General features: G+C 51.7%; 1 protein-coding gene and 1 long non-coding RNA gene across 2 annotated transcripts in view; one reads left to right on the forward strand and one right to left on the reverse strand.

Annotated features, from left to right (window-relative positions):
- HIVEP3 (HIVEP zinc finger 3) overlaps positions 1-24132 on the forward strand; it is a 256369-nt gene that overhangs the window by 186251 nt on the left and 45986 nt on the right. The window contains exons 5-6 of the mRNA XM_064398552.1: positions 8177-13850; positions 18150-18295. Of these exons, the coding sequence (XP_064254622.1) occupies positions 8736-13850; positions 18150-18295 (5261 nt within the window). The 5' untranslated portion in view covers positions 8177-8735. The remainder of the gene's footprint in view (positions 1-8176; positions 13851-18149; positions 18296-24132) is intronic.
- On the reverse strand, positions 657-2752 carry LOC135285839 (uncharacterized). Its single transcript, XR_010350506.1, has 2 exons — positions 2510-2752; positions 657-829 (listed from the first exon to the last, which is right to left on the reverse strand). It is a non-coding gene; the product is annotated as an uncharacterized LOC135285839 (long non-coding RNA).

Here is a 24132-nt window from a genome sequence, read left to right on the forward strand (position 1 = left end):
AGGGCACTGCTCACCATGAGCTGCCTCCCCATCCTGGGATTGGCAGCCTGGGGTGGTCAGTCCTGAGGAATTCTGAAGGAATCATTAGGCAGGAGTGGTTTAAAAATATTAAATAGTGACTTTTAAATAGTGAGAAGGGAGAGCAGCAGGGATTTGCACAATCCCATGGAGGAAATGAGGGAATGCTCAGAATTCCTCACAGTCACAGGCACTGGATCTCGAGGGTCATCTTGAATGTCTCTAAAAATGTTGATCTTCTTGAATTTTGCTTGCAAGAAAAGATCAGTGTCCTTATAAATGTAAGACACCCCTGAGAAGCCCTCTGGAATGAGGGAGTGGGCTGGCAGTGCCTGCAGGAGCAGGAGCCAGGCTGCAAATCCCACTTTTAGTGATGGAAACGGAGCAGCAGGAGCTGGGCTGGGGCTGGAGGGAGCTGGGGCTGCCTGGAGGCTGAGCCAGAGCCCTGTCCTGGCTGGGCAGAGCTGAGTGCTGCTCCAGGGAATTCATGGAAGTGCTGATGCTTTGCTCCATCCGTGCCCTTCTGTGGCTGCTGCTCCTCAGGCTGCACAGGGCTTGCTGCTTTTTTTTCTTTCTTTCCCCCCCTTCTAGTTTTGATGGTGATATTTCTGGGAATATTTAGCTCTCAAATATGCAGATTTTGCAATAATTTCTCTGTTGTGACTCAAATGCCTTTCTGGAAAGCCTCTTTGAAGTGATGAAATTCTCTAGATTAACCCTTTGGCTTGAATATATGCAGAGTTGGGTTTGTTCATGTTTTCCTCAGGGCCTTTCTCTGCCTGGAAAGGTGGGAGGGAAAACTGCAGAAACCCTGTGGGATAAAAATAAAAGTGAATAAGCACAGCCTTTTAATCCTGGATTTTTTTAATGAGCAGAGAAAGTCCCCTGGCTGTCTCCCCATCTGTTTCCAGTTAAGAGGATCCCTCTTTATCTCCGTGGGTCTCTCCCTTCCCGGAGGATCCCGGCCCCCCAGACGCCCAGTGCTGAGTCACAGCCCAGCTGTGGAACAGGGAAGTGGCCCCATCTGGAAATGGGGACTCACTCAGGCCTAGCAGAGATGAACTTGCCCAGTTTCACACAGGAAATGTGTAACCAAAGTGGGAACTGAACCCAAATCTCTCCAGTTTAGCGCTGGGTTTTCTTCTCCCCTCAGTGATCCACAGCAGCTCAGCAGATGTTGCTCAAGTCTGAGGATCCAAACATGTGAATTCCAGAATCCTGGAATGGTTTGGGTAGGAAGGACCTTAAATCCCAGCCAGTGCCACCCCTGCCATGGCAGGGACACCTCCCACTGTCCCAGGTGCTCCCAGCCCCAGTGTCCAGCCTGGCCTTGGGCACTGCCAGGGATCCAGGGGCAGCCACAGCTGCTCTGGCAATTCCAGCCCAGCCCCTCCCCACCCTGCCAGGGAACAATTCCCAATTCCCAAGATCCCATCCATGGCTGCCCTCTGGCAGTGGCAGCCATTCCCTGTGTCCTGTCCCTCCATCCTTGTCCCCAGTCCCTCTGCAGCTCTCCTGGAGCCCCTTCAGGCCCTGCAAGGGGATTTTGGATCTCCCCAGAACCTTTTATTCAGTTGAACACCCCCAGCTCTCCCAGCCCTTCCTCACTGGAAAGGTGTTGGGAGGTGCTGGGAGGTCTGTGGAAGGTGAGTGTGGAGCAACTGAACAATTTCCTTGAAACTGAAGTAGTCGAAATGCAAAACTCGAGGCTAAATATGAGCTTTGGAGGAAGGCCTGGCCCGGGAGAAGGAATACCTGGGACAAATGAGGAATACCTGATCCAGAGGAGAGATAACTGGTTCAGATGAGGAATACCTGGGCCAGGAGGAGGAATACAGAAATACCTGGGCCAGCAGTAGGAATACCTGGTCTAGGAGATGGAATAGAGGAGGAGGAGCACCTGGCCCAGGAGGAGGAAAAAGGCTCCAAGAGAAGGAATAACTAGGCCAGCGAGGGGAATACCTTGTCCAGGAGCAGGAACACCTGGGCCATGAGGGGGAATACTTGGGCCAGCAGGAGAAATACCCAATCCAGGAGGAGGAAAAGTGTCAAGCTGTATCTTCTTTTTACCAGGGTCAGGATTAAATAATGAGACCTTATTTCTCATTTGGATTGAGATGTTTGTTAGTTCTTATCTATGTTAGTCCCACAAACCCTGAGTTCTACAGCACTTCATTCTAACACATTAAAAATGGAGCCCATCTCTCTCTACAAGGCCTTTTAAGGCTAAACTGTCCAATTAAGAAATGACACCTAAATTAGTTTTACTTTTAACCCAGTAACCAGCCACTCATGCCTGCAATGGGGACTTTTTATCCAATTACACAAAACCACCCAAACCCATGGAGAAGGAGAAGGAGCAGCCTCTGCCCCAAAACCTCTATCTTCCTCTATAGATATTACTATATTCTAAAACCCCAAACTCTGAGTTTCCCACCCTGTGACATCACACACTTCTATTCAAACTCCACACCCACAACCCCAGTTCTACCATTCCATTTTGGAAGCTTCTCCACAGCCTCAGGCCAGTGCCGTGTTCTCCTGGGGGTCAGTGCCTGGCAGCACAGAAAGTCTCAAATTCTCAGCAGCCAGAGCTCCAGCAGAACCCCTGGGCTGAAGGAGATCAGCCCGCAGTGCTGTTTGCTCTGAGCGTTGGTGTCACCCAGGGGAGGCGGGTGCACCCCAGGGGCTCCCAGCTGTGGCACTGTTTGTGCCCTGCTGTGGTTACCTGGGCCTGTCTCCAGCAGGGCTCTGGCTGCTCCTGCAGAGGTGGAACTGCAAGATCTGCACACTCTGAGCCCAGCCTGCTCTTCATTCCACAGACTGAGCTCAGCCGTGGGCAAACAAGAGGGGAACACCACCAAAATTCCACACTGCCCATTCCACTGTGAGTAACCTCTGCTTTCCCACCCTGGCTGCCTTCCCTGCCCTTTGCAGTTGGCTCCACCTGGCAGCAGGACCTACTTTTCTCTTTGTCCACTTTATTTTTCTTTCACTTCAATTAATTTGATGAACTTCTGCATTGTGAGTCCTCCCAGTGCCGCATTTTTATATTTCTGTGTCCGTGTTTCTGGGCCCCTCAGTTTGGGAAGGACATTGGGACACTTGGGAGCATCCAGAGAGGGCAGCAAGGCTGGAGAGGGGCTGGGAACACAAACCCTGTGAGGAACCACTGAGGGAGCTGGGGGTGCTCAGCCTGGAGCAAAGGAGACTCAGGGGTGCCCTCATCACTCTGCACAGCTCCTGAAAGGTGCCTGTGCTCAGCTGGGGCTGGGCTCTGTCTCCAGGCACTGACACAACCAGAGCACACAGCCTGCAGCTGCCCCAAGGGAATACAGGTTGGATATCAGGAAAAAGTTTTTCACAGCAAGAGTGATAAAGTTCTGGAATGTTCTGCCCAGGGAGGTGGTGCAGTCACCATCCCTGGGTGTGTTTGACAAAGCCTGGATGTGGCACTGGGTGCCAGGGTTGAGTTGAGCTGTTGGGGCTGGGTTGCACTCGATGGTCTGGAAGGTCTCTTCCAACCCAGTGATTCTGGGAATTCTGAGTTGAGTTACAAGAGGTGATTGTAGGGATCTGCCCCTGCTTCTGTTTACCTTAAATCCCTCTCTTCATCGATCACTCAATTTGTTCAAAGCTAATTTGGGATCTCCCATGACCTCCAGGTAGTGCAAAGTCTCCACCCTGTGCTTCTCACATCTGCTTTTATATACGGGCTCCAGTTTTTTTTGTAAGAGCTGAGCAGGACTATGGGAAATGAATTTGTAGAAAATTCTGAAAGTTTGACAGAAGGCTCATACAGTATGCATCTGTATGCAAACCTTGAGATAAGAAATGTTAACTCAGAAATACCATGGAATAGGACAGACGTTGAAAGAAAAAATAAACTAGAAACAAATTTTCAGGGATGGCCTTGAAAATAAGACTAGAAATTGAGAGAAATAGAACTATGGAAAATGCATTGTAGTAGGACCCATGAGGGGTGATTTTAGATGATTGGCTTTAAGATGTTTATAGCATGGTGTGGCTAAAGCTGATAGACCAAGAAGCACTCATAATGTAATTGAGAAATAATTAACTTCTGGTTGTGATGGCATGATGGCATCACCTACTAAAAAAAAAAAAAAAAAAAAAAAAAAAGGTAAAAAAAAGTATTTTTTTTTTTGCCTTAGATTTGCATCTCCAGATTGATTAATCCCTAATTATAAAGGGGTAAATGCTGGATCCTTCCACAGGCAGGGCACTTTAGTGGCTGTCATTTCCTCAGTGCTCAGTGGAACAGAAATAGGAGCTTTTGCTGTGCTTACTTCCCTCACTTGTACAAAATTTGCAAGATTTAAAGCATATTTTTAAAATATCTGTTGTTGGTCATTAAGTCTGTCTAAAATTTGGCTTCACAATTATCATGACCGATAAACAGGTAGATTTTCCAGCAGCCCACCAGACATTCCCCATAGGCCTGGCATCCCTACAAACAGGCTAAAATTGGGTGTATGCAGAGAGGAAAATGCTGTTGTGGTTGGAAGAGTATGGAAAAGGCAGGGCTGAGACAGCTTCCCACAAATGCCATTGGGAAATCCTGGTGTCTATTCAGTGATGTTCCCATGTGGAGCTCAGGTGTCAGCCCCAGCATTTCCCATCCCATCCAGGAGGGGTTTCAACCCCAAATCTGGTGGGGAGGAGCTTGTGTGGGTGGGGTGACGGTCCCAGAGGGCCCAGCCTGAGGCTGGGAACTGCTCAGCTCTTCCTCAAACCCTCCAGGAGGACTGGGAGAGGGTCAGGACTGGGAGATGGTCAGGATTGGGAGAAGTTTAAGATTGGGAGAGGATTAGGATTGGATGATGTTTAGGACTGGGAGATGTTTAGAACTGGAAGAGGTTTAGGCTTGGGAGATGCTTAGGATTGGATGAGGTTTAGGACTGGATAAGGTTTAGGACTGGGTGTGATTTAGGACTGGGAGATGTTTAGGACTGGGAGAGGTTTAGGATTGGGAGAGGTTTAGGATTGGGAGAGGTTTAGGATTGGGGCAAAATGTGTGTCTGGGCCTCTGCACAAATCCATTTCAGCCATAATAAGGCAATTCAGAATCCCCACAATTGTGACTTTCTGGAGGAGCACCTTTCTGAGCATTTTCTCCCAGGCTTTCAGGTAAAAATCAGGTCCCATTAAAGTCAGAGGGAATTCTGTCACTGATTTCTTGCATCAAGGGGGACACCCTTTGTTCCTGGCACTGGGAACGGAGTGGGAGTTTCTGGCCATGTTCACTCCACTGCATTTCAAGTGAGACACTGAGAAATCCTCTTTGAATAGAAATAAAAGCTGGAATCCCCAGTTTTAGTGCCTGTGCCCTGGACTGGGCTGCAGACATGCCATGGCACCAGCTGGGATCTGTGTGCTGTATAATCCATGGGGCTTTTTCCTTTAGGATTTGCTGTCATTTTTCCAGTGCCATGCTCAGGATGCTGAGGGAAAGTGAGAATAAAAATGGTGTAGGGTTGTAGAATCATGGAATATCCTGAGCTGGAAGGGACCAAGGATGATTGAGTCCTGCCCAGACCCCCACCAACCCCATCCTGGGCATCCCTGCAGCTCTGGCAGCCTCGGGGCCGTGCCCATTCCCTGGGGAGCCTGGGCAGTGCCAGCAGCCTCTGGGGGAAGAACCTTGCCCTGATCTCCAGCCTGAGCTGCCCTGGCCCAGCTCCAGCCGTGCCCTGGCTGCTGTCCCTGTCCCAGAGCAGAGACTGAAGCTGCCCCTCATGAATTTCCCCTTTTCTTCCTCCTTCCCTCTGAATCCTTAGTGCAGAAGCCCTCCTAGGCTTCATTTTTTCCTCCCATTTTTTGTTGCACTGTTAAATTTTCTTTGGAGAGGTCTCAGCCTGGATTAACTGCATCCATCCAGGAGAATTATCCTTTGCCACTGGCGTTCCAGGATCCTCACTCCCAGTAATGGAATAAAGATGTCCAGAGTAGCCTGGACTGGCCTGGAATAGCCCTGCTTGCTGCTGTAGGCAGCCAGGTGTGTTTGTTTGTTGGCCTGTTCTTGAATAGTGCAGAATTCCTAAAAAATAAAAATCGGCTGGGGCCCATGTGTTCATCACAGGAGAATGAGGATGGTCTGAACATCTGGGGTGATAATTAATTAACTCAATAATTTTCTTTGCAAGCATAATTATTAAACACTTTGGAATTGATATGTGGCCTATAGGAGAAAATTCACTATTTTAAAGTTGTTCAGATTGAGTTGGGAGTTCTTAAATGTTAATATTTCAGTTTGTGGCAGCTCACTCTGCTCTTGCTGGAAAAAACTCCTGCTTAAATCTACTTCAACCCAGTTAATGTTCTCTGTCCCTGCTTAAATCCAGTTCTCCCAGGTGAAAAAGCCTGTGTGTCACGAGTGGGGCAAACCCCAGCAATCTGTGCAGAAATCAAGGTGATAAATCAGCTCCACGAGTGCCTTTGATCTTGAATAAATGCTGGGCTCAAAGTATAGCCCAGACCACGGCCAGGGTTAGTCAGCATTGAGGGCTGTCTGAAAAGGGGTTTGAAAATGTAATTAAATCCTTCTCACAGCAATGAGCCTGACTTCCTCAGCAAGTCAGGGCAAGAGCAGGTGCTCTCAGGTCCTGGGAAGTCTGAGGCTGATGCTGGAAGGGAGCAGGGTCTGGATTTGAGGAAAAAAAAGGTGAAGTTCAAGGCTGGGACTGATTTTGTGTCATTTCCCTGAGCTGTGGTGTCACAGGTGGGCAGAAAGTGAAGCCACTTATCCAGCCAGTAAAAAAATGACATCTCAGGGGAACCCATGTCCCTGAACTGAGCCCCTCATGGGGATCCATTGTCCCCACTGGGTCCCTGCCTCTCTCCATGAGGGAGTTGTGTCCAAGGACTTGCACCCTACATTTGGCCATCTGAGGTGACAGTTTTCAGAGAGTTTGTGAAGTCTGGCTGGTCACAATGTGTCCCAGGGTGTCCCAGTATCATTAGACTGCTAAATTCAGCTAAAGCCCCTTAAACTCCAGGTTCCTTTTCTCACTGAGTCCACAGGGTTGTAGGAGTGAATGAGCAGTGAGGAATCCTTGGAGGACTTTGTGGTTTCTCCTGCTGGCTCTTCACCCTTCAGGAGGAAGTTGGGCCATCACTGAGCTCAAATCTCAGTCCCCTGCTCCTCTCTGCCCTGCTGGACTGGCACCTCAGCCACATCCCCAGGGAACACAAAGCTTGGAGTGATTTCCCCTAATTAATCCAGTGCAATCCTGCCCTGGCAAGGCACTGCACCACAGGGCAGGCAATACCTTCAGAAAGAAGGATAGTCCTTTATTTGTCATTATAAATCACACCTTTCAATTAGCTTCATTTAGAAAGAACCTCCTTTATTTTCCTTCAGAGCATCCCACTCATCTCCCTCTCCATCTCTTAGAGACACTGGCTGATTCCAGAGCGGTCAGGGTGCAATTCCAGTGCAATTCCCTCCCCGAGTGTCCCATCAGGACCTGGGTTTGCTCAGGGTGGTTAATTGGGTTTGAGGGGTCCCATCCACACTCATTTCAAGGGTTTCCCTTTAGAAACAGTCCACGATGACACCCCAGGTGTATGCCACAGAAATTTGATTTGCACCTTTGTTTGGTGACAAAAGGCAGGAAATTAAAGAGGCAACAGTTCAATAAAAGCTCCTCTTTACCTGCCTTTGTTATAGGTGACACTGAAGATTAGCACAGCTCAAGAGCAGCTTTAATCCAGAGAAGATGCCTTGTTATTTGTCAGGGATGTAAGAGGTGTGAGGCAGAGCTTTGGAGTCAGTCAGTTTGGAAGGGAAATACAATTGTAAAAACGTTAAACCCCTAAATGTTTGCAGGAGATTAGGAGGAGCTCGAGTTTGAAAGCGTTTTAATTCATTTTTCCAAACTGTCTCTGTTTCAAGTTCCTGTCTTTGGTTGCTGCCTCAGAGCCAGGTTTTGTGAGCATTAAACCGAGTCCCTGAGGTTTGCCTGAGTGTAATTTATGTTTAGGTTTAGACAGACATTCAATGAGTTGTTCTGAATTATTTGTGCACAAAATATTTACTGTTAACCCCCCCCACCCCCCCCGAATAAGCAGCGGTTAATTACTTACACACAAAAGCTAAAGTATTTTTTGTCTGTTTTTCTTTTGTATGTAATTGCAGAAATGTGGGAAATACTTTTCCAAGGCTTTTGAACTCCAAAGTGGAACAGAAGGAAGACACAGGGGGACACCCACCGTTCAGTGTTATTTTCCTTGCACGGGAGAGAGAGAGAAAAAAAGAAAAGGATCTTTCTGAGATGAGCACTAAAGTCTCAAGTTTTCAAAGGTTTGCATAACAAACAAGAGACACATTGTGGGTTGCATCTTGACTTTGAAGGCTTGCCACTGTCAACTGAAATAAAATGGCAAGGTTTAAAGCCTTAACCAAGTTCACAAGGAAAATATTTGGACTGAAAGTTTTGGAAAGTTTTCTCTCTTTGAAGTAGTTTGTCATGTGTTACCAATGTGAACTTTATTGACCTTGAAACGTTTTTTTTTTTGAATCAAATAGCAACTAGTGACACTTTAGTAAAATCTTAAATCAACAACCATCTCCTGGTGGCTCCAGCTTCGTAGCAAATGCAGGCAAAACAGGGAATCTACAGAGGAGACCTTTATTATTCCTAAATGAAGCCTGCCAAAACCTTCCCAAAATAGCATTCAAAGACCCTTTTAAGGTCATGGATCCTGAACAAAGCCAGAAGAGCACAAAAAAGGCTGAGGAAAGTCCAAGAAAGAGGCTTCCCAAAGGAGAGGCTTTCCAAGGCAGTATTTCATCCCCAACTACGTACCAGGGCAGCTCTGCTCCTTCCCAAGGAACCCCTCTCCGAGATATCATCTCGCAGCAGCACTTTTCCGGCTCTTTGCCCGTTCCACGAGAGGAGCCTCAGGAGAAGCCCGGCCACCAGAAGCAACCCAAGCCCTCCTCCTTTGACCACCCTGCCCACGTCCCGCAGCTTCAGCAGCACGCACTGGCACCAGCATTTATGTCCCCGGGGAAGCCAGAGCATGTCCTGGAAGGTCCCACATGGCAGCTAGTTGATCCAGTCAGGCCAGGGCCCTCTGGCTCCTTCCCGTCCCCCGGGCTGCACGCCCACCACGGCCAGCTCCTCCCGTCCCACTCGCCCATCATTCCCGCAGAGGACATGCCGGCTGTGCAGAAGGTCTTCATCCCCCGCCCCGCCCAGGTGTCCCTGAAGCAAGCTGAGGAGGTGCACAAGAAGGAGAAGAAGCCTCAGAAGCCGGGCAAGTACATCTGCCAGTACTGCAGCAGGCCCTGCGCCAAGCCCAGCGTGCTCCAGAAACACATCAGGTCCCACACGGGGGAGAGGCCGTACCCTTGCATTCCATGTGGCTTCTCCTTCAAGACAAAGAGCAATCTGTACAAACACAGGAAGTCCCATGCTCACCGGATTAAAGCTGGGCTGGCCTCAGGGATCGGAGCAGAGATGTACCCATCGAGCCTGGAGATGGAGCGGATCAGTGGGGAGGACTTCGAGGAGCCGACAGAAGGGGAAAGCACCGACTCGGAGGAGGAGACGGCAGCGATGTCGGGTCACGCCGTGGAGCTGTCGCCCAGGCAGAAGCACACCCTGCTCTCCAGCAGCCTGCTGAGCGCGGGGAGCCAAGGCTCCAGCCATGATCGCTGCTCATTGTCCCATTCCAGCATGTCCCAGTCCCTCGAGGACAGCTCCCAGTTCGTGGAGCCGTCGTCGGAGCACGCCCTGAGCCATAAGTCCGAGGACACCCACACCATCAAGCAGAAGCTGGCGCTGCGCCTGAGCGAGCGCAAGAAGGTGATCGACGAGCAGGCGTTCCTGAGTCCCGGCAGCAAAGGCAGCACGGAGTCCGGGTACTTCTCCAGATCCGAGAGCGCGGAGCAGCAGATCAGCCCTCCCAACACCAATGCCAAGTCTTACGCCGAGATCATCTTTGGGAAGTGTGGGAGGATTGGGCAGAGGACAGCGGCGCTGGCTGCAAACACAACCCAGGGGTTCCCACACCTCTCCGGCGATGAGAAGCCCAGTATGGTCCCATTGTCTGTGCCTAGAACACAGGTGATCGAACACATCACTAAGCTAATTACCATTAACGAAGCTGTTGTGGATACCAGTGAAATCGACAGTGTGAAGCCCAGAAGAAGCTCTCTTTCAAGGCGTAGCAGCATTGAATCCCCAAAGTCTGGTGCATACAGAGAACCGTTCCAGTTTGATATCAAGTCTGGTTCCAGCAGCCACCTGGATGCAGCGAAAGTGTTGGCGTCCCACGGTGAAAAAATGAAGCCCGAACAATCATTGTTGTCACTTCAGCAATCCCACAGTGCCACAGAGACAGTGCCTCTCCTAAGAAGCCACTCAATGCCTTCTGCTGCATGCACTATAAGCTCTCCACACACCTTTAGAGGTAGCTACTCATTCGATGATCACATCATGGAGCCGGAAGTCTTAAGCCGCAGCCAAGCGTTTTCCTCCCACCCTCGAATGCTAAAACGCCAGCCAGCTATCGAGCTACCCTTGGGAGTGGAATACGTCTCGGAGGAGGTCGGCTCTGCCAGCAAAGAAACTGTTCCCAAACCTCCTGAGGAGCCTGAAACCAAGGAAAGCGATCTTACCAAAAAGTCCCGCAAGGGCCCGAAGGCGAAAGGGTTCATGTACGAGTGTAACGTGTGCGGCGCTCGCTACAAGAAAAGGGACAACTACGAGGCCCACAAGAAGTACTACTGCTCAGAACTGCAGCTCTCCAAGCCCCGCTCTGCCACGTCCCACACCTCCTCAGAGCCAGAGAAGAGCGCGGCAGATCCCGACGTGTGGCCCCAGGTAATGCATTACAAGCTGGGCAGCACCTTGGAGCTCACCCCGCTGCGGAAAAGGCGGAAGGAGAAGAGCCTTGGGGATGATGAGGAACCTCCATCTTTTGAAGTGTCTGACACCCCCTCCTCCAGCACCGGCCCAGGCACTCAGTTTGCAAACCTGGCCTCGTCTGATGTGGCTCTAAACCTGACCCGTGAATCCATGAAGTCACCAGCAGACTCGGGAAAATCCGCACCTTCTGAGGCCAGTGCCAGCTTCCATTCCAGGAACACCAAACCAGCTTCGAGCACGGAGGGCAAGGAGAGGAGAACAACCTCCAAGGAGATCTCTGTTATCCAGCACACGAGCTCCTTTGAGAAGTCAGACTCCATCGAGCAGCCCAGCAGCTTGGAAGAGGACAAGCCCCTGTCCCAGTTCCCATCTCAGCCCACACCCCAGCACAGCCGCCCCCCTCACTCCCTGCAGCCCAGGCTGGTCCGCCAGCCCAACATCCAGGTCCCTGAGATTCTGGTCACAGAAGAGCCAGACAGACCAGAAACAGAGCCAGAACCTCCTCCAAAGGAGCCAGAGAAAACCGAGGAATTCCAGTGGCCGCAGAGGAGCCAGACTCTTTCCCAGCTCCCTGCGGAGAAACTCCCACCCAAGAAGAAGCGGCTCCGGCTGGCAGAAATGGCCCAGTCCTCTGGGGAGTCCAGCTTTGAGTCCGTGTCTCTCACCCGGAGCCCCAGTCAGGAGAGCAGCCTATCCCATGGCTCCAGCCACTCCGTCTCCTTTGACCGGGATGACCACACCAAGCCAGAGTCAAGTAGCCAGCCCTCTGAATCCCACCCAAAACCTCCTGGTGTTGGCTCCCATATGCTGATGGTCCCCAGCCACCATCACCATTCCAGGGAAATGCGGAGATCTGCTTCCGAGCAGACGCCCAACGTGTCCCACCCCTCCCAGATGTCAGAGACTCGCAGCAAATCCTTTGACTATGGGAGCTTGTCATCCACTCCTGCCTCCACCCCTGGCCCCTCCACCTCCTCAGCCCCCCAGGAGAGGAGGAAATGCTTCCTGGTGCGGCAGGCGTCCCTCACCAGGCACCCCGAGCACGAGCCAGACCCGGCCCCACTGGGCTGGCCAGACACAGAGGATCCAGCTCCTTCTTCAAGTAAATCTCCTGCCACGAGTTTGCCCCATCAGCCGACCACGTCCTCCCCTTTGCCCTCTCACGGCACCTACCCAAGTGACAAGAGCCAGCCAAAGGACAGCCCCGAGCCATCCTACAGCCCGCCATACACAGAGGCTCTGCAGGTGTTCCACCACCCCGTGCCACAGCTGACGCTGCACGAGAAGCACTTCATGGCCCCTCAGGTTTCCATATTCCCCTACCAGCACCTCCTGCCACAGCCGGGGCAGTCTGCAGAGCTCTTCGCTGCACACACCATGTCTGACATCCTCTCTGCCCAGTTCTCCATGCCTCAGATCCCTCCCTCCATATTCCAGACCCCGCCGCTGCCCCTCCCGCAAACGCTCATCCACCCGGGCCCGCTCCACCTTGCTCCTCCCTTGATGTCTCACCCCGCCGAGGTGTCCTTCAGGCACCCTTCATTCCTGCCCGTGCACTACCCTGGCTCGTCCCCGATCCCCTCAGCTTTTTTCCTGCCTCTCCAGTCTCAGTTTGCCCTCCACTTGCCAGGTGATGCTGGTGGACATTTGCCACAGATCAAATCCAGTTTGTTCTCGGCAGCAGGAAGCTCCAGCCTCTCCCCATGCACGGATTATGACTCAGACAGCAGGCTGCACCCTCTGACCTGCACAGCGAGTCCCGCGCTGTCTGTCACCGTGACCCAGCTCGTTGTCCCCACCCGGACAGAGCCCATGGTGTCCCTGGTTGTCCCTGTTCGCATCCAGACCAACATGCCCTCCTACGGCAGCGCCATGTACACCACGCTCTCCCAGATCCTGGTCACGCAGTCCCAGTGCAGCTCCTCCACCATCGTCCTCCCCAAATTCGATGACCGCCAGCCCAAGGGTGCCCTGGTGTGCAGCGCTGATGTCCACGGGCTGGGTTTTGACCTGGCCCAGATGATCACAGAGGAGCAGAGAAGCCTTTTCCAGAGCCCATACCTGAGAGTGCCCCTGCCCTTACCGGAAAGAAAAGGCTACATGCCCCTCACCTGCCCCTCAGACAGCGTCCTCGGCCTGGAAGGGGGCCCCTCCACAGTTGGGGGGAGCAAAAGGATGCTGTCCCCAGCTGGCAGTTTGGAACTGACGATGGAGACACAGCAGCAGAAGAGAGTGAAGGAGGAGGAAGTGTCAGAAACAGAAGAGAAGCTGGAAGTGGTGAAGCCACCCAGTGCAACAGAGGAAGGGAAAAAGCAGGATAAATCTCACTTCCTTGCAGAAAGCCAAGACAGGGTGGAGGATGAGACACCACCCAGCGTGTCCGTGGAGCAGTCGGAGCCAAAGGAAACCCCGAGCAGTTCCCAGCAGGCAGCGTCCCGGTCGGGTTCCCCGAGCTTTGAGGCACTGCAGGAGTATGAAGAGCCAGCTGGCAAACAGTTCCTCAGCCAGGAGCCTCTGCAGCCTGTCAAGAAGGAAGACTCCAAAGAACCGGTGGAGCAGCCTCCACCAACCCCTGCCAGCACTGCCCCCGTGCCCGAGGGCGCCGCCAGCGCGGGGAAGGCTCGGGAAGGCACAGACACCAAGAAGGTCCTGCAGTTCCCCAGTCTCCACACAACCACTAATGTCAGTTGGTGCTATCTAAACTACATAAAGCCAAATCACACCCAGCAAGCGGATGGCCGCTCCTCGGTGTACGCCAGCTGGTGCATCAGCCTCTACAACCCCAACCTGCCCGGGGTGTCCACCAAGGCAGCCCTGGCCCTGCTGAGGTCCAAGCAGAAGGTGAGCAAGGAGACCTACACCATGGCCACCGCGCCGCGGCCTGAGGCGGGCAGGCTGGTCCCGGCCAGCTCCAGGAAGCCCAAAATGACCGAGGTAATGCAATCCTATCTCTTTCTCCTGATCCATTTGGATGCGTGGGTAGAGGGGGCTGAGGGCCGGGGCGTGGCTGTCCTGAGCTTGGTTGGGGTTTACTCGTCCCGCTGGCGCTGTGGGAAGCGCCTGTTCTCGGTGAAGCTCTTAGAGTGAAGAACCCAAACCCCACTGAAAGCCCAACCCAGGAGGCAGGAGAGCCTGCTCCGAGGCCAGGTTTCTGTTCTCCAGTTCCTACTTGCTTTGTAACCCAAAAAGTAGGAACCACCATCACCACCACCCCATGAACCACCACCGCTCCAGCACAAAGGATTAGACTTCATTTGCATTTGTCTTGATATTTCAAACAGCTTTACAACTTCTTTTTTTTTTTTTTTTTTTTAAACGCTGTTATAATTCCCTACATTTTGCATGTTACAAATGAAGAAAAAGGATTACCTTGGGGAAATGGGATTCTGTCTGGTTGTGCATCTGCTCATCTCACATTAATGAACATGGAGAGGCATGCTTAAAAGTATTTTAAAAATATTAAAGGGAGATTTGCAAGTGTATTTAGGCCCCTGAAGAAGCACAAAGGCTGACAGTGACATTTATAAAAGTGCCTCAGCGGGTCAGATGTGTTTTGTTAAACACCCCTGTGGTTTGGTCCATTTGGTCCATAGCTGTCCACCTGCTTTTTCAGGTATTTAAGGATACTTTATGCCTGGTTTTTGAGTTAAAACTTCACAGTGGCTTCCCAGGGGCAGAGCTCCCCCAAGGCATTGCCCACACAGGCACAGAAGTCTTTAAGACCCTTCTGTGAGCTGCCTAATTTTATGTATCTCATTTTAAAGCCAGACTTTACCCTTCCTGCTTAATGCTGAACCAAACAGATCCCTTTAATCCAGATCATGTTCATGTAGATTAGCAAACAGAATCGCTCTAAAGATTTTGCAATTTGATATTCATCTCAAGTCAATTTATATTGATGGATTATTCATTTTATTTCTGTGTCATGAAATGAACTCTGAATATTAAATTTATCATAATCGCTGCTGCAGCTGCTGCTTATAAATATGTCTTAAAATACACAGTAGAATTGCTTTGATTCAATAAATCTTTATTTCTATTCAGCATTTCCATAACTCTCCTGCAGAAATCCAAGAGACAGATTTCTAGGGACACAGGGGCAGATAATTACCTGAGCAGTGCAATAACCACGTTGAGATTTATGCACTATTTTTCCAAGGGTTTTATCTGAGAGGTGCCATAGCACCCTCGATTTCAATCCCTAAAGGAAGTGCCTGTGCTGCTCTGAGCCCTGCTCTTTGCCATGGTGCTAAAACCCACACCCAGTGAGTGTCCGGAGGTACCAGACCCTCCCGCCCTGAAGGGAAAGGTTAAACAGCAATGGTTCAGCCCTCACTCATCCAAACCCACATTTCTCTGCATGCATTGCCCCCGAAGCTCCCAAACCCCCTCAACCAACCCCTCCAAGCTGCCTGGTGGTGCAGGTTCAGGTTCCCGTGGCGCAATTTGCGAAAGGAAGAGTTCACCCTGCCCAGTTCACCTGGGAACCAGCGGATCCTAAACCCAGCCCTCCCCACCGTGTGGCTGGCAGAGCCCCTGAGAGCTGCAGCAGAGATAAATCGAATTCTTGCCAAGCACAGCACTAATTTGTGATCAGTGGGAGTGAAATCCTCTGTGCAGGGTTTAAAACACGGGTGGGGAAGCAGCAGCTGCCAGGACGTGCAGCAGCAGTAGCATCACTCCAGGGCTGGAGTCCAACCCTCAGCTAACTCTGCTCTGGCTCCTTCCCTTCGATATTCCCTCCTTCACGTAACTCCAGGGTGTCAGTCGGCCTCCCAGGAGATGTAAAAAAGCTCTGGTATTTTGTACAGTTATGCATGCAGCAAACAGTAGCTCTGTACGTGCTGTCTCCGTCCTTGGCTTGGGGTTTAAATTTCCAGTGGGATTTGCTGAGCAGATAATTCTGGAATTCTGGAGTGGCTGCGGGCTCCAGCGTGCATGTAGGGATGGCTGGTGACACTGTACTGGGGCTTGCACTCTCTGTAAATTCCAACAAGATTGTAAAAGGGGATAGTAGTGACTGTATGATTTTGGCTCTCTGGTGCCTTTCATCTGTCAATGTTTTTGTGCTTTCGAAAGTTGCAATAAATAAACCTCATGCTACATCTAGCAAGTCAATTGTTTTGTATTCCTCAGTAAACTTGGGAAGGTTGTCCCTAGCAGTGCTCTGAGCTCTGAGCTCCCATCAGGAGGTGAAGTCACAACCCTAAAAGTTTAATTTTTGAGGGTTCTGAGTGTCTCCTGCTGCTGATTTCCTCACTGTCATCTCCATGCCCAGAGCCACCAGCTCAAGACCATTTCTGCTGTTCAATGGTTCAAATGGTTCTTGGCACTGTTCTGCCCTGGTCCTTTTGTCATGAAATTCCTGGCACTTTTAGGGAACAGAACTGCACAGGGACCATTCCCAGGAGGCTTCTAGGATGGGTGTGTATATGGTGTGGCCATGGGGCTGATCTGGCCCCAAGGCCTGGGTGCATTTAATACTCTGAGCTGAGCTCCTGAAATTCCTGGGCAAATTTTAAATGCTTGACCCCCATTCTGCAAAGCAACTTTTGAGCGAGTCCATCCATCCTGCTGCTGAGCATCCTGTGGCACTTCCAGCAGCTGGGGGGGCTGGGTTATATCCCCCTGGATTCTGCAGGATTCTGTTGGAGCTGCTCACTCTGTGGCTTCCCCCAGAACTCCCCCTGGATTCTGTAGGACTCTGTTGGAGCTGCTCATTCTGTGGCTCCCCTCAAAACCAGGGGAGACAAAGAGGCTCCACTGGGGTGATTCACCCCCCTACAGACAAGGCTGAGGTGAGGCAGGTGAATCACCTGGGCAGCTGCCACTCCTGCCAGCCAGAGCCAAGGGTGACCAGCTCTGCTTCAGGCTTCAGGGGCTGCCTGCAGGCCAAAACCCCTCTAAAAACTGCTCTCAGCTGCTGCAGCCTTTTCCATCACTTACAGATAATGTGAGGATATGGATCCAGGATCCTTATCCAGGATACGGATTCAGCTGGATGTCAGAGTGACTGTGTGAGAAGTGACCTGGGGGAAAGGCATCTGCTGTCCTTTCTCTGGAGATCCCTGGGTTTGTCCTGTTGGGCTGTAAGGGACCAAAATCCCAACATTTCATTCCCGGTTGGAGAGCTCTCCCTGGGTTTGTCCTGTTGGGCTGTAAGGGACCAAAATCCCAACATTTCATTCCAGGTTGGAGAGCTCTCCCTGGGTTTGTCATGTTGGGATTTAAGGGCAATATCCCAGCACTTCATTTCAGTTGTGGAGAGCTCTCCCAGGCTTTGTCCCAGGATTTAGGGGGCAATATCCCAGCATTTCGTTCCAGATTGGAGAGCTCACCTGCATTTGTTTTTTTAGGATTTAGGGGGCAACATCCCATTATTCCATTCCAGGTGTGGAGAGCTCTCCCTGGATTTGTTCCAGGATTTAGGACATCCCAACATTTCATTCCAGGTGTGGGGAGCTCTCCCTCATCCCACCCACAGAGGCAGCTTTGATGTTTAGGTCCACCCTATAACATAAACCATGTTCATCATGTAGGTGAGGTGTCAGGGCATGACTTAAACCTTGGGCTAGACAAGGTTTAGACACAAAACCCCCTCAACAAATGGCAATTTAACAGTGAAAAAGCAGATTTGGCCTGGGAATGTGTAGAGAGGTTGAGGATTCTTTTCTCCCATGGGTTTTGTGGCTTTCTCTGGGCTGAGCCCTTGGCAGTAGGGTTGCAGTGAAAGGAAATCACCCAGAAGCGCTGATTTCTGTCAGGCTGAGATGGCTGAAACCCAAATTTGTGTGAATGTGTGTGAATGTGGGAGAAACCCAGAGGTTCAGTGTACAAATTCTGCAGATGCCTCCTCTCCAGACCTTTCAGATGTGCATTTCAGAGAGAGCATTATCCAGGGACAGAGCTTTGGGAACAGACACCCCACATGCTCAGAGTCACCCCAGCCACCACACTTCTCTTCATCCTTCATTTTTCCAGTTGGCAAGAGCTGGATAATCTGGAGGGAGCAATTACAAAACTTGTCAGGGGTCACAGTAAATCCACCGCAACCCTCAGGGCCCCAAATCCAGCAGCAGGGTCCCTTTTGTTGGGAGGGTGCCCCAATTCCAGCCCCTGGAGTCAGGAGCAGCGCTGGGGAGCCGCTGGCTCTGCTGGGGCTGTTTGCTCTGTGTGTGCCTGCCAGTGATTCTGTCTGTAATCATGGATTGTTTTGCTCTTTTGGGGAGATAGGTTCATTTGCCTTCGCTCCTTTCTAATGAAGGTCGAAAAGATATAACTAGAGCTGAGAAGGAAGAGGAGAAAAGGGGAAAATCAGAAGAAGAGGCTCTTGTGACCAAGCGAGGGGAGCCAGTGAGGATCAAGATCTTTGAAGGAGGGTGAGTGTCTCATTTTATTTATTTTCTTGTGTCTCACGGTTGTGTACAATTGTTACAATGATGGCAAGGTGCCACTGGAGGTGAGCAGATGGAGCTGGATTTCAGTTTATTTTCCACAGCCACTGTTATAAAACTCATCCCTCCAGATCTGGAGTGCATTAATTTCCTATTTTTGAGCTGTCTTTAAGTCAGCAGTCACCTGGATCTCTTTTCTGAGTGGGTGGTTGAGTGAAGAGCACAAATCCATCTTGCAGCTGTCTAAGTGATGGAGGTGCTCTCTGTATCTCCTCAATCTTTCCAGAGCCTTCTCCTGCAAATGATGTTCCTGATGCTTGTTCCCATTCTGAGGATCTGGACAGGTCTTTCCTGATGCCTGGGGTTTGGGTGGGGAACAAAAGAAGCATTTTGTTCATGTGATTTCCATCCCACCCAACTGAAGTAGCTCAAACCAGAATGGATGCAAGGCCTTAATTTGATGTGCATCTTAAACCTCGGCTCCAGGTAATCCAGAGGGCACCTCAGGAACTCAGCACTGGTCTAATGCTGCTGTTCATGTCGTTAAAATGTTAAAAAGTAGCTCACAAGCAATGCGTCTGTGGGTTGCAATTAAAGATCATCCTTCCTGGGTGTTGCAGAGGGGGCCAAACTGGTGCAAGCAATTTCCAGCAGGATTTATCAGTTCTGCCCTTGCTGTTGGGTGGTCTTGGTTTCTGTGTGCTAGAAAAAGGCTTTCATTAGGCTGTGCTGGTGGTTTTTCTGCTGTTGCCAGATGAAATTTGCTCTTATTTTAAAATACCTTATTAGCAGATGGTCAAACTAGCAAAGGCAGAGGGAAAATCAGTGCTTTGGGACAGGACAGCTGCTTATTGGTCAGGAGAGCTCAGCTCTGCCCCTGCTGTGGGCTCTGTGTGCCTGGTGCAGGTTTGGGCAGGGAGTGGGGGATGCAAAGAGCCAAACAGGGCCAACCCTGCCGTGGCTGTGTCCTGACATGGCTCAGGGAGCAGCAGAATGAGAGATCTGAGGGGCTCAGGAAATCTGTCACCCTCCTGTGGCAGATGGGACCCCTGGGACTCACTGGGATGGGTTTTATTCCCTTCAATCCCATGGGAACCTCCGTTCCCCTGGACTGGGTGGTCCCTGGGGTGGCTCAGTGGGACTCTTGCATTCCTTCCTTGCCCTGATTAAAGCAGCTCAGCTCACCATGACTGAAAATCTCCTGCCCCTCTCAGAGCAGCTCAGGGGGCCCTCAGTGCTGCACCCCTCGTGCTCACAGGGGTGGCTTTGTCCCCACGCCAGCACAGCCAAGGGACAGTGGGGTCTGTGCTGCTGCCAGGGTCTAATGCTGCTGTTTATTTCTTAAAAATTTTAAATTGCTCTTCCTGTTTGCTGCCATTCCCAGGATGGACTCTGAGAGCAGAGGGTGATGCTCAGGCCATGTCCTTCTGCATGGCAGACACAAACCAAAGCTCTGTGCCATGCGGGGAGTGTGCCAGCCATCCTGAACCCGTGTTGGGTTTAATTTTAAACTTCCTGTGGCTCTGCCCGGGTCCCTCTGGCTGGGGCACACCCGGAGCTCACAGCAATGAATTCCATGCCCGAATTCTGTGTCTGGATGTCATGGCAGTGCCCAGGGCCAGCAGGACAGGCTGTGCTCCCTGTGCCCCATGCCTTATTCCCACAAAGTTTTGGTGTCGGGGTGTTCAGCCCCAGCAGCCAGGACCTTTTCCTGCTGCTCCTTCCCAGGGTCTGCCAGGACCTTTTCCTGCAGAAAAATCCACAGGTGCCTGGTCTCTTCTGCAAGCTCCCAAATGGATCAGACTCCCTTTCCTGGCCATCTCCTGAAAATGCTTTACACCAAATGACGCCATATTCAAGACATTATCTCACTCTCTTATTTTACTTTTTTTCTCTATAAAAAATTTCTTCCTTGACTCATTTTCCCCCTTATTTATTGGTTTCACACTGAATGCTGCTGGCCAGGCCCATCTTTCCAGGGGATGCAGTTGGGTTCAAAACTTTTGGATCCATCCCACGCTTTGCTGTTTCAACTAATGAGTGAGATTATAAAGAAATTCACAAAATGTGCACTTGCTGCAACTCTTTCAGCTCCTACTTCCCCTAATTTTTTTTTTTTTATTTCCTTGGACCTCTTGTCTTTCTCTCTGCCATCTTCAACGTTTTTCCTTCTGTAGAGCCTTCTGTCTTCCCCAGTCCCATCACTTTCCCCCTCAGAGCTCTTTCAGGACCATCTCTAGGATTTCTCCTGCTGCTCTCCAGCCTCCTAGCTGGAATTTTATTCCTTGGCTTTCAGGGAAGACCAGAACAGCCAAATTTCCTCTTTTCACCATTTTCTCTTGTCAGGGAGGAACTCATGAACCCCCTGGAGCGCTGGGGGCAGCTTGGCTCCCTTTGTCTGCTTGGAGGTGTCTCCTCCACACCTCTGGGAGCAGATTGTTCCTTTTGTTTTCCTCCTGGGAAGGAGTGTGGATCCAACACTTGCAGCTTCCTGGAGGTTCCTTGAGCCTGGCTTTGGGATCAGGGCTCAGTAGTGTCGGGCATGGGGCTCAGTCTTTCCCTCCCCACCCTTTGTGTGAAGGATTTGTGGTGCCGGCTCAGGAAGTGGCCCTGGGCCTCCTGTGGAGGTTTCCAGCTTCTGGTGAGCTCCCAGCCCTTCCAGCACTGGGCTCCTGATGGGAAGGGGCTCTGCAGACCCTTTGCAGCCTCTCTGCTGCCCTGGGAGCCTCAGGAGGGACGTGCATGGTCCTGCCTTCACCTCTCCACATTACACTGGGGCTGGGATCCACAGAGTTTTCTGTTGGAAGAACAAATTCCTCTTGGAGAGCAAGCCTTGAGGTCACTCCATGTGTAATTTCAGCTGCAGCTTTTTATTTGAAATCGTGGAATTCTGTCAGGCTGGATCAATCCCCACTCTGAGCAGATGGCCCCAGCCCTTGAGGGGAGGCTGGAGTCATTTAACACCCCAAGGACGGGCTGGAGGCTGCACAGGCTCCTCGGGTTGTGTTTGGGAGAGCCATTAAACAGCCAGGTCAATGCCTGAGCTCCTCAAGGAGCCAATCAAAATGTCCCCTGGGCTCATCCTGAGGGATGCTGTGGTGGTCTGGAGCAGGGAAAATGATCTCTGAAGGTCAGGCTGGCCAGCAGCGCTGCAGGAGAAGTGCTGTGGTTCCTTGGTGGCTCAGTGTCACCTTCATCACCCCCCTGGGGTGCCCATTCTGCAATCTGACATCATGGAACCAGAGATTGCTATCGACCTGGGGCGGGAGGGGGTCTGTGCTGCTCTCAGGCTCTGCTCGGGGACGTGCTCCCTTCTTGCTGCCATTCCCACGATGGGAGCTGAGAGCAGAGGGGTGGGGATGCTCAATCCATGTCCTTCTGCTTCACAGCCCAGCCCTCCGTGCTGTTATGGGGACAATTAGTTGGTTTAGTTAATTAGTTAATTACAACCAGTGGGAAAAACAGTACCAAGCTAAAAACCTTAACTGATATCCCCAAACCAGTGCCATGTATAGTGAAAACCACATTTTCTCTTTGGAAAACTGTTCCTTTTTTACTGCTTTAGGGGAAAAAAAAAACACTGATGGCTGTAATGTTATGATTGGAGGCACAGATATCTGAGTATCTTGGCATTCCCGCCTTAAAAAACACCTTCCCTTCACACCATCCAATGGAAAAACCCACACATCCACAAGAAGGGTTTTTCACATCAGAGGGATGCTCAGAATGGGACTGTGCCCCAAAGGCTGCCCTGCTCTGTTGTTTGGAGGAATCCAAACCCTTCCCTCTTTGTCTTCACCAAAATGTGACAGAGTTGGAAGTGCCCAGCCACGGGATCTCCTGAACTGGGATCTCCTGAACTGGGGCTCTGAACTGGGGTTGTGACTCCCCCTCTCCCTTGAGTCTGGGCACAGCCCCTTCCCAAATGGCTGGAGGGTGCCTGAGGCTGGACTTCACCTTCCCTGGTGAGCCCCGGGCTGAGGGCTGGAGCTGCCATGTAGCCCTTCCCTTCCCTTCCCTTCCCTTCCCTTCCCTTCCCTTCCCTTCCCTTCCCTTCCCTTCCCTTCCCTTCCCTTCCCTTCCCTTCCCTTCCCTTCCCTTCCCTTCCCTTCCCTTCCCTTCCCTTCCCTTCCCTTCCCTTCCCTTCCCTTCCCTTCCCTTCCCTTCCCTTCCCTTCCCTTCCCTTCCCTTCCCTTCCCTTCCCTTCCCTTCCCTTCCCTTCCCTTCCCTTCCCTTCCCTTCCCTTCCCTTCCCTTCCCTTCCCTTCCCTTCCCTTCCCTTCCCTTCCCTTCCCTTCCCTTCCCTTCCCTTCCCTTCCCTTCCCTTCCCTTCCCTTCCCTTCCCTTCCCTTCCCTTCCCTTCCCTTCCCTTCCCTTCCCTTCCCTTCCCTTCCCTTCCCTTCCCTTCCCTTCCCTTCCCTTCCCTTCCCTTCCCTTCCCTTCCCTTCCCTTCCCTTCTTTTGGGGTTTTAGGCACTCATGAACACCACAGAGCCCTAGATCTGCCTCCCTCAGCCTGAACAAGATTTTCTTCTGGATGAAGGAGAATTGACAAAATGGCGCTCATTTATGGGATTTGAACACGATCACTAATTAGGGGATGAATAAGGGGAAAATCCCCACCGGGGCTTGCCCACGAGCTGCTCCGAGCCTCCCTGCCCCACTCTCACCCCGGTCCTTGGCTGTGGGAGCCCTGGTGGCCCCTCGGGCCGATGCCAGCCCGTTCCAGGCCCGGCAGGTGCCGCTCCCTGGGCTCACCTGCTGGAAATCCCCTGGCACGGCCGGGCCGGGCCCTGCTCCCCGGACAAAGGCTCCTTATTGAACCAGCCCTGACCCCAGCCCCCGCCAGGGGATTTCCTCGGCTCAGATGAGTTCTGAGAATTCTCCCTGTTTGTTTTGGAAGGAGCCACTCGTCCCAAAGGCAGGGGTTGAGGGGACCAGGGAAGGAGGAGTGAGGCACTTCCAGCTGCCCTGAGCACCAGGGAGAGCCAAGGGCGGCTCCTTTATTTAACATAAAATGTGGAATCAGGGATTATCCAGGGTAGGAAGGGACCACCAGGATCCTGGAGTCCTGGCCCTGCACAAACCCCCCAAATTTACCTGCAGACCTGGCAGTGAATTCACTCAGAGCCCCAGGGCAGTTTCTGAAATGGGAACACACCTCTGTGGAACAGGGCTGGGCTTAAACAGGAATCACGGGATCCCTGAATGGTTTGTTTGAGAAGGAACTAAAATTCCATCCCACCCCTGGCATGGCAGGGACACCTCCCACTGTCCCAGGTGCTCCCAGCCCCAGTGTCCAGCCTGGCCTTGGGCACTGCCAGGGATCCAGGGGCAGCCACAGCTGCTCTGGCAATTCCAGCCCAGCCCCTCCCCACCTTGCCAGGGAACAATTCCCAATTCCCAAGATCCCATCCATGGCTGCCCTCTGGCAGTGGCAGCCATTCCCTGTGTCCTGTCCCTCCATCCTTGTCCCCAGTCCCTCTGCAGCTCTCCTGGAGCCCTTCAGGCCCTGCCAGGGCTCTGAACTCTCCCTGGAGCCTTCTCCTCTGCAGGGGAGCACCCCCAGCTCTCCCAGCCTGAACATTTTGCTCCATTCCTAGAGATAAGCAAACAATTCCTGTAATTTACATTTTTGAGTGAAAGGGGTTTTCCTGAGTCTGTTTGCTTTGCATGGCTGGGAGAAATTGGTGCTCAGACTTTTCCATGAGGGCTGCTGGTGCCAGACTGACCACTCAGAGTCCACTGGAGCATCTCCTGGGGCTTTGGTTGCTGGATTTCCCCTGTCCTGAGAAGTGCTGAGCAGGCACTGCTGCCCTCCTTG

This window comes from Passer domesticus, chromosome 24, assembly GCF_036417665.1.
Source record: "Passer domesticus isolate bPasDom1 chromosome 24, bPasDom1.hap1, whole genome shotgun sequence".
Classification (NCBI taxonomy): Eukaryota; Metazoa; Chordata; class Aves; order Passeriformes; family Passeridae; genus Passer; species Passer domesticus.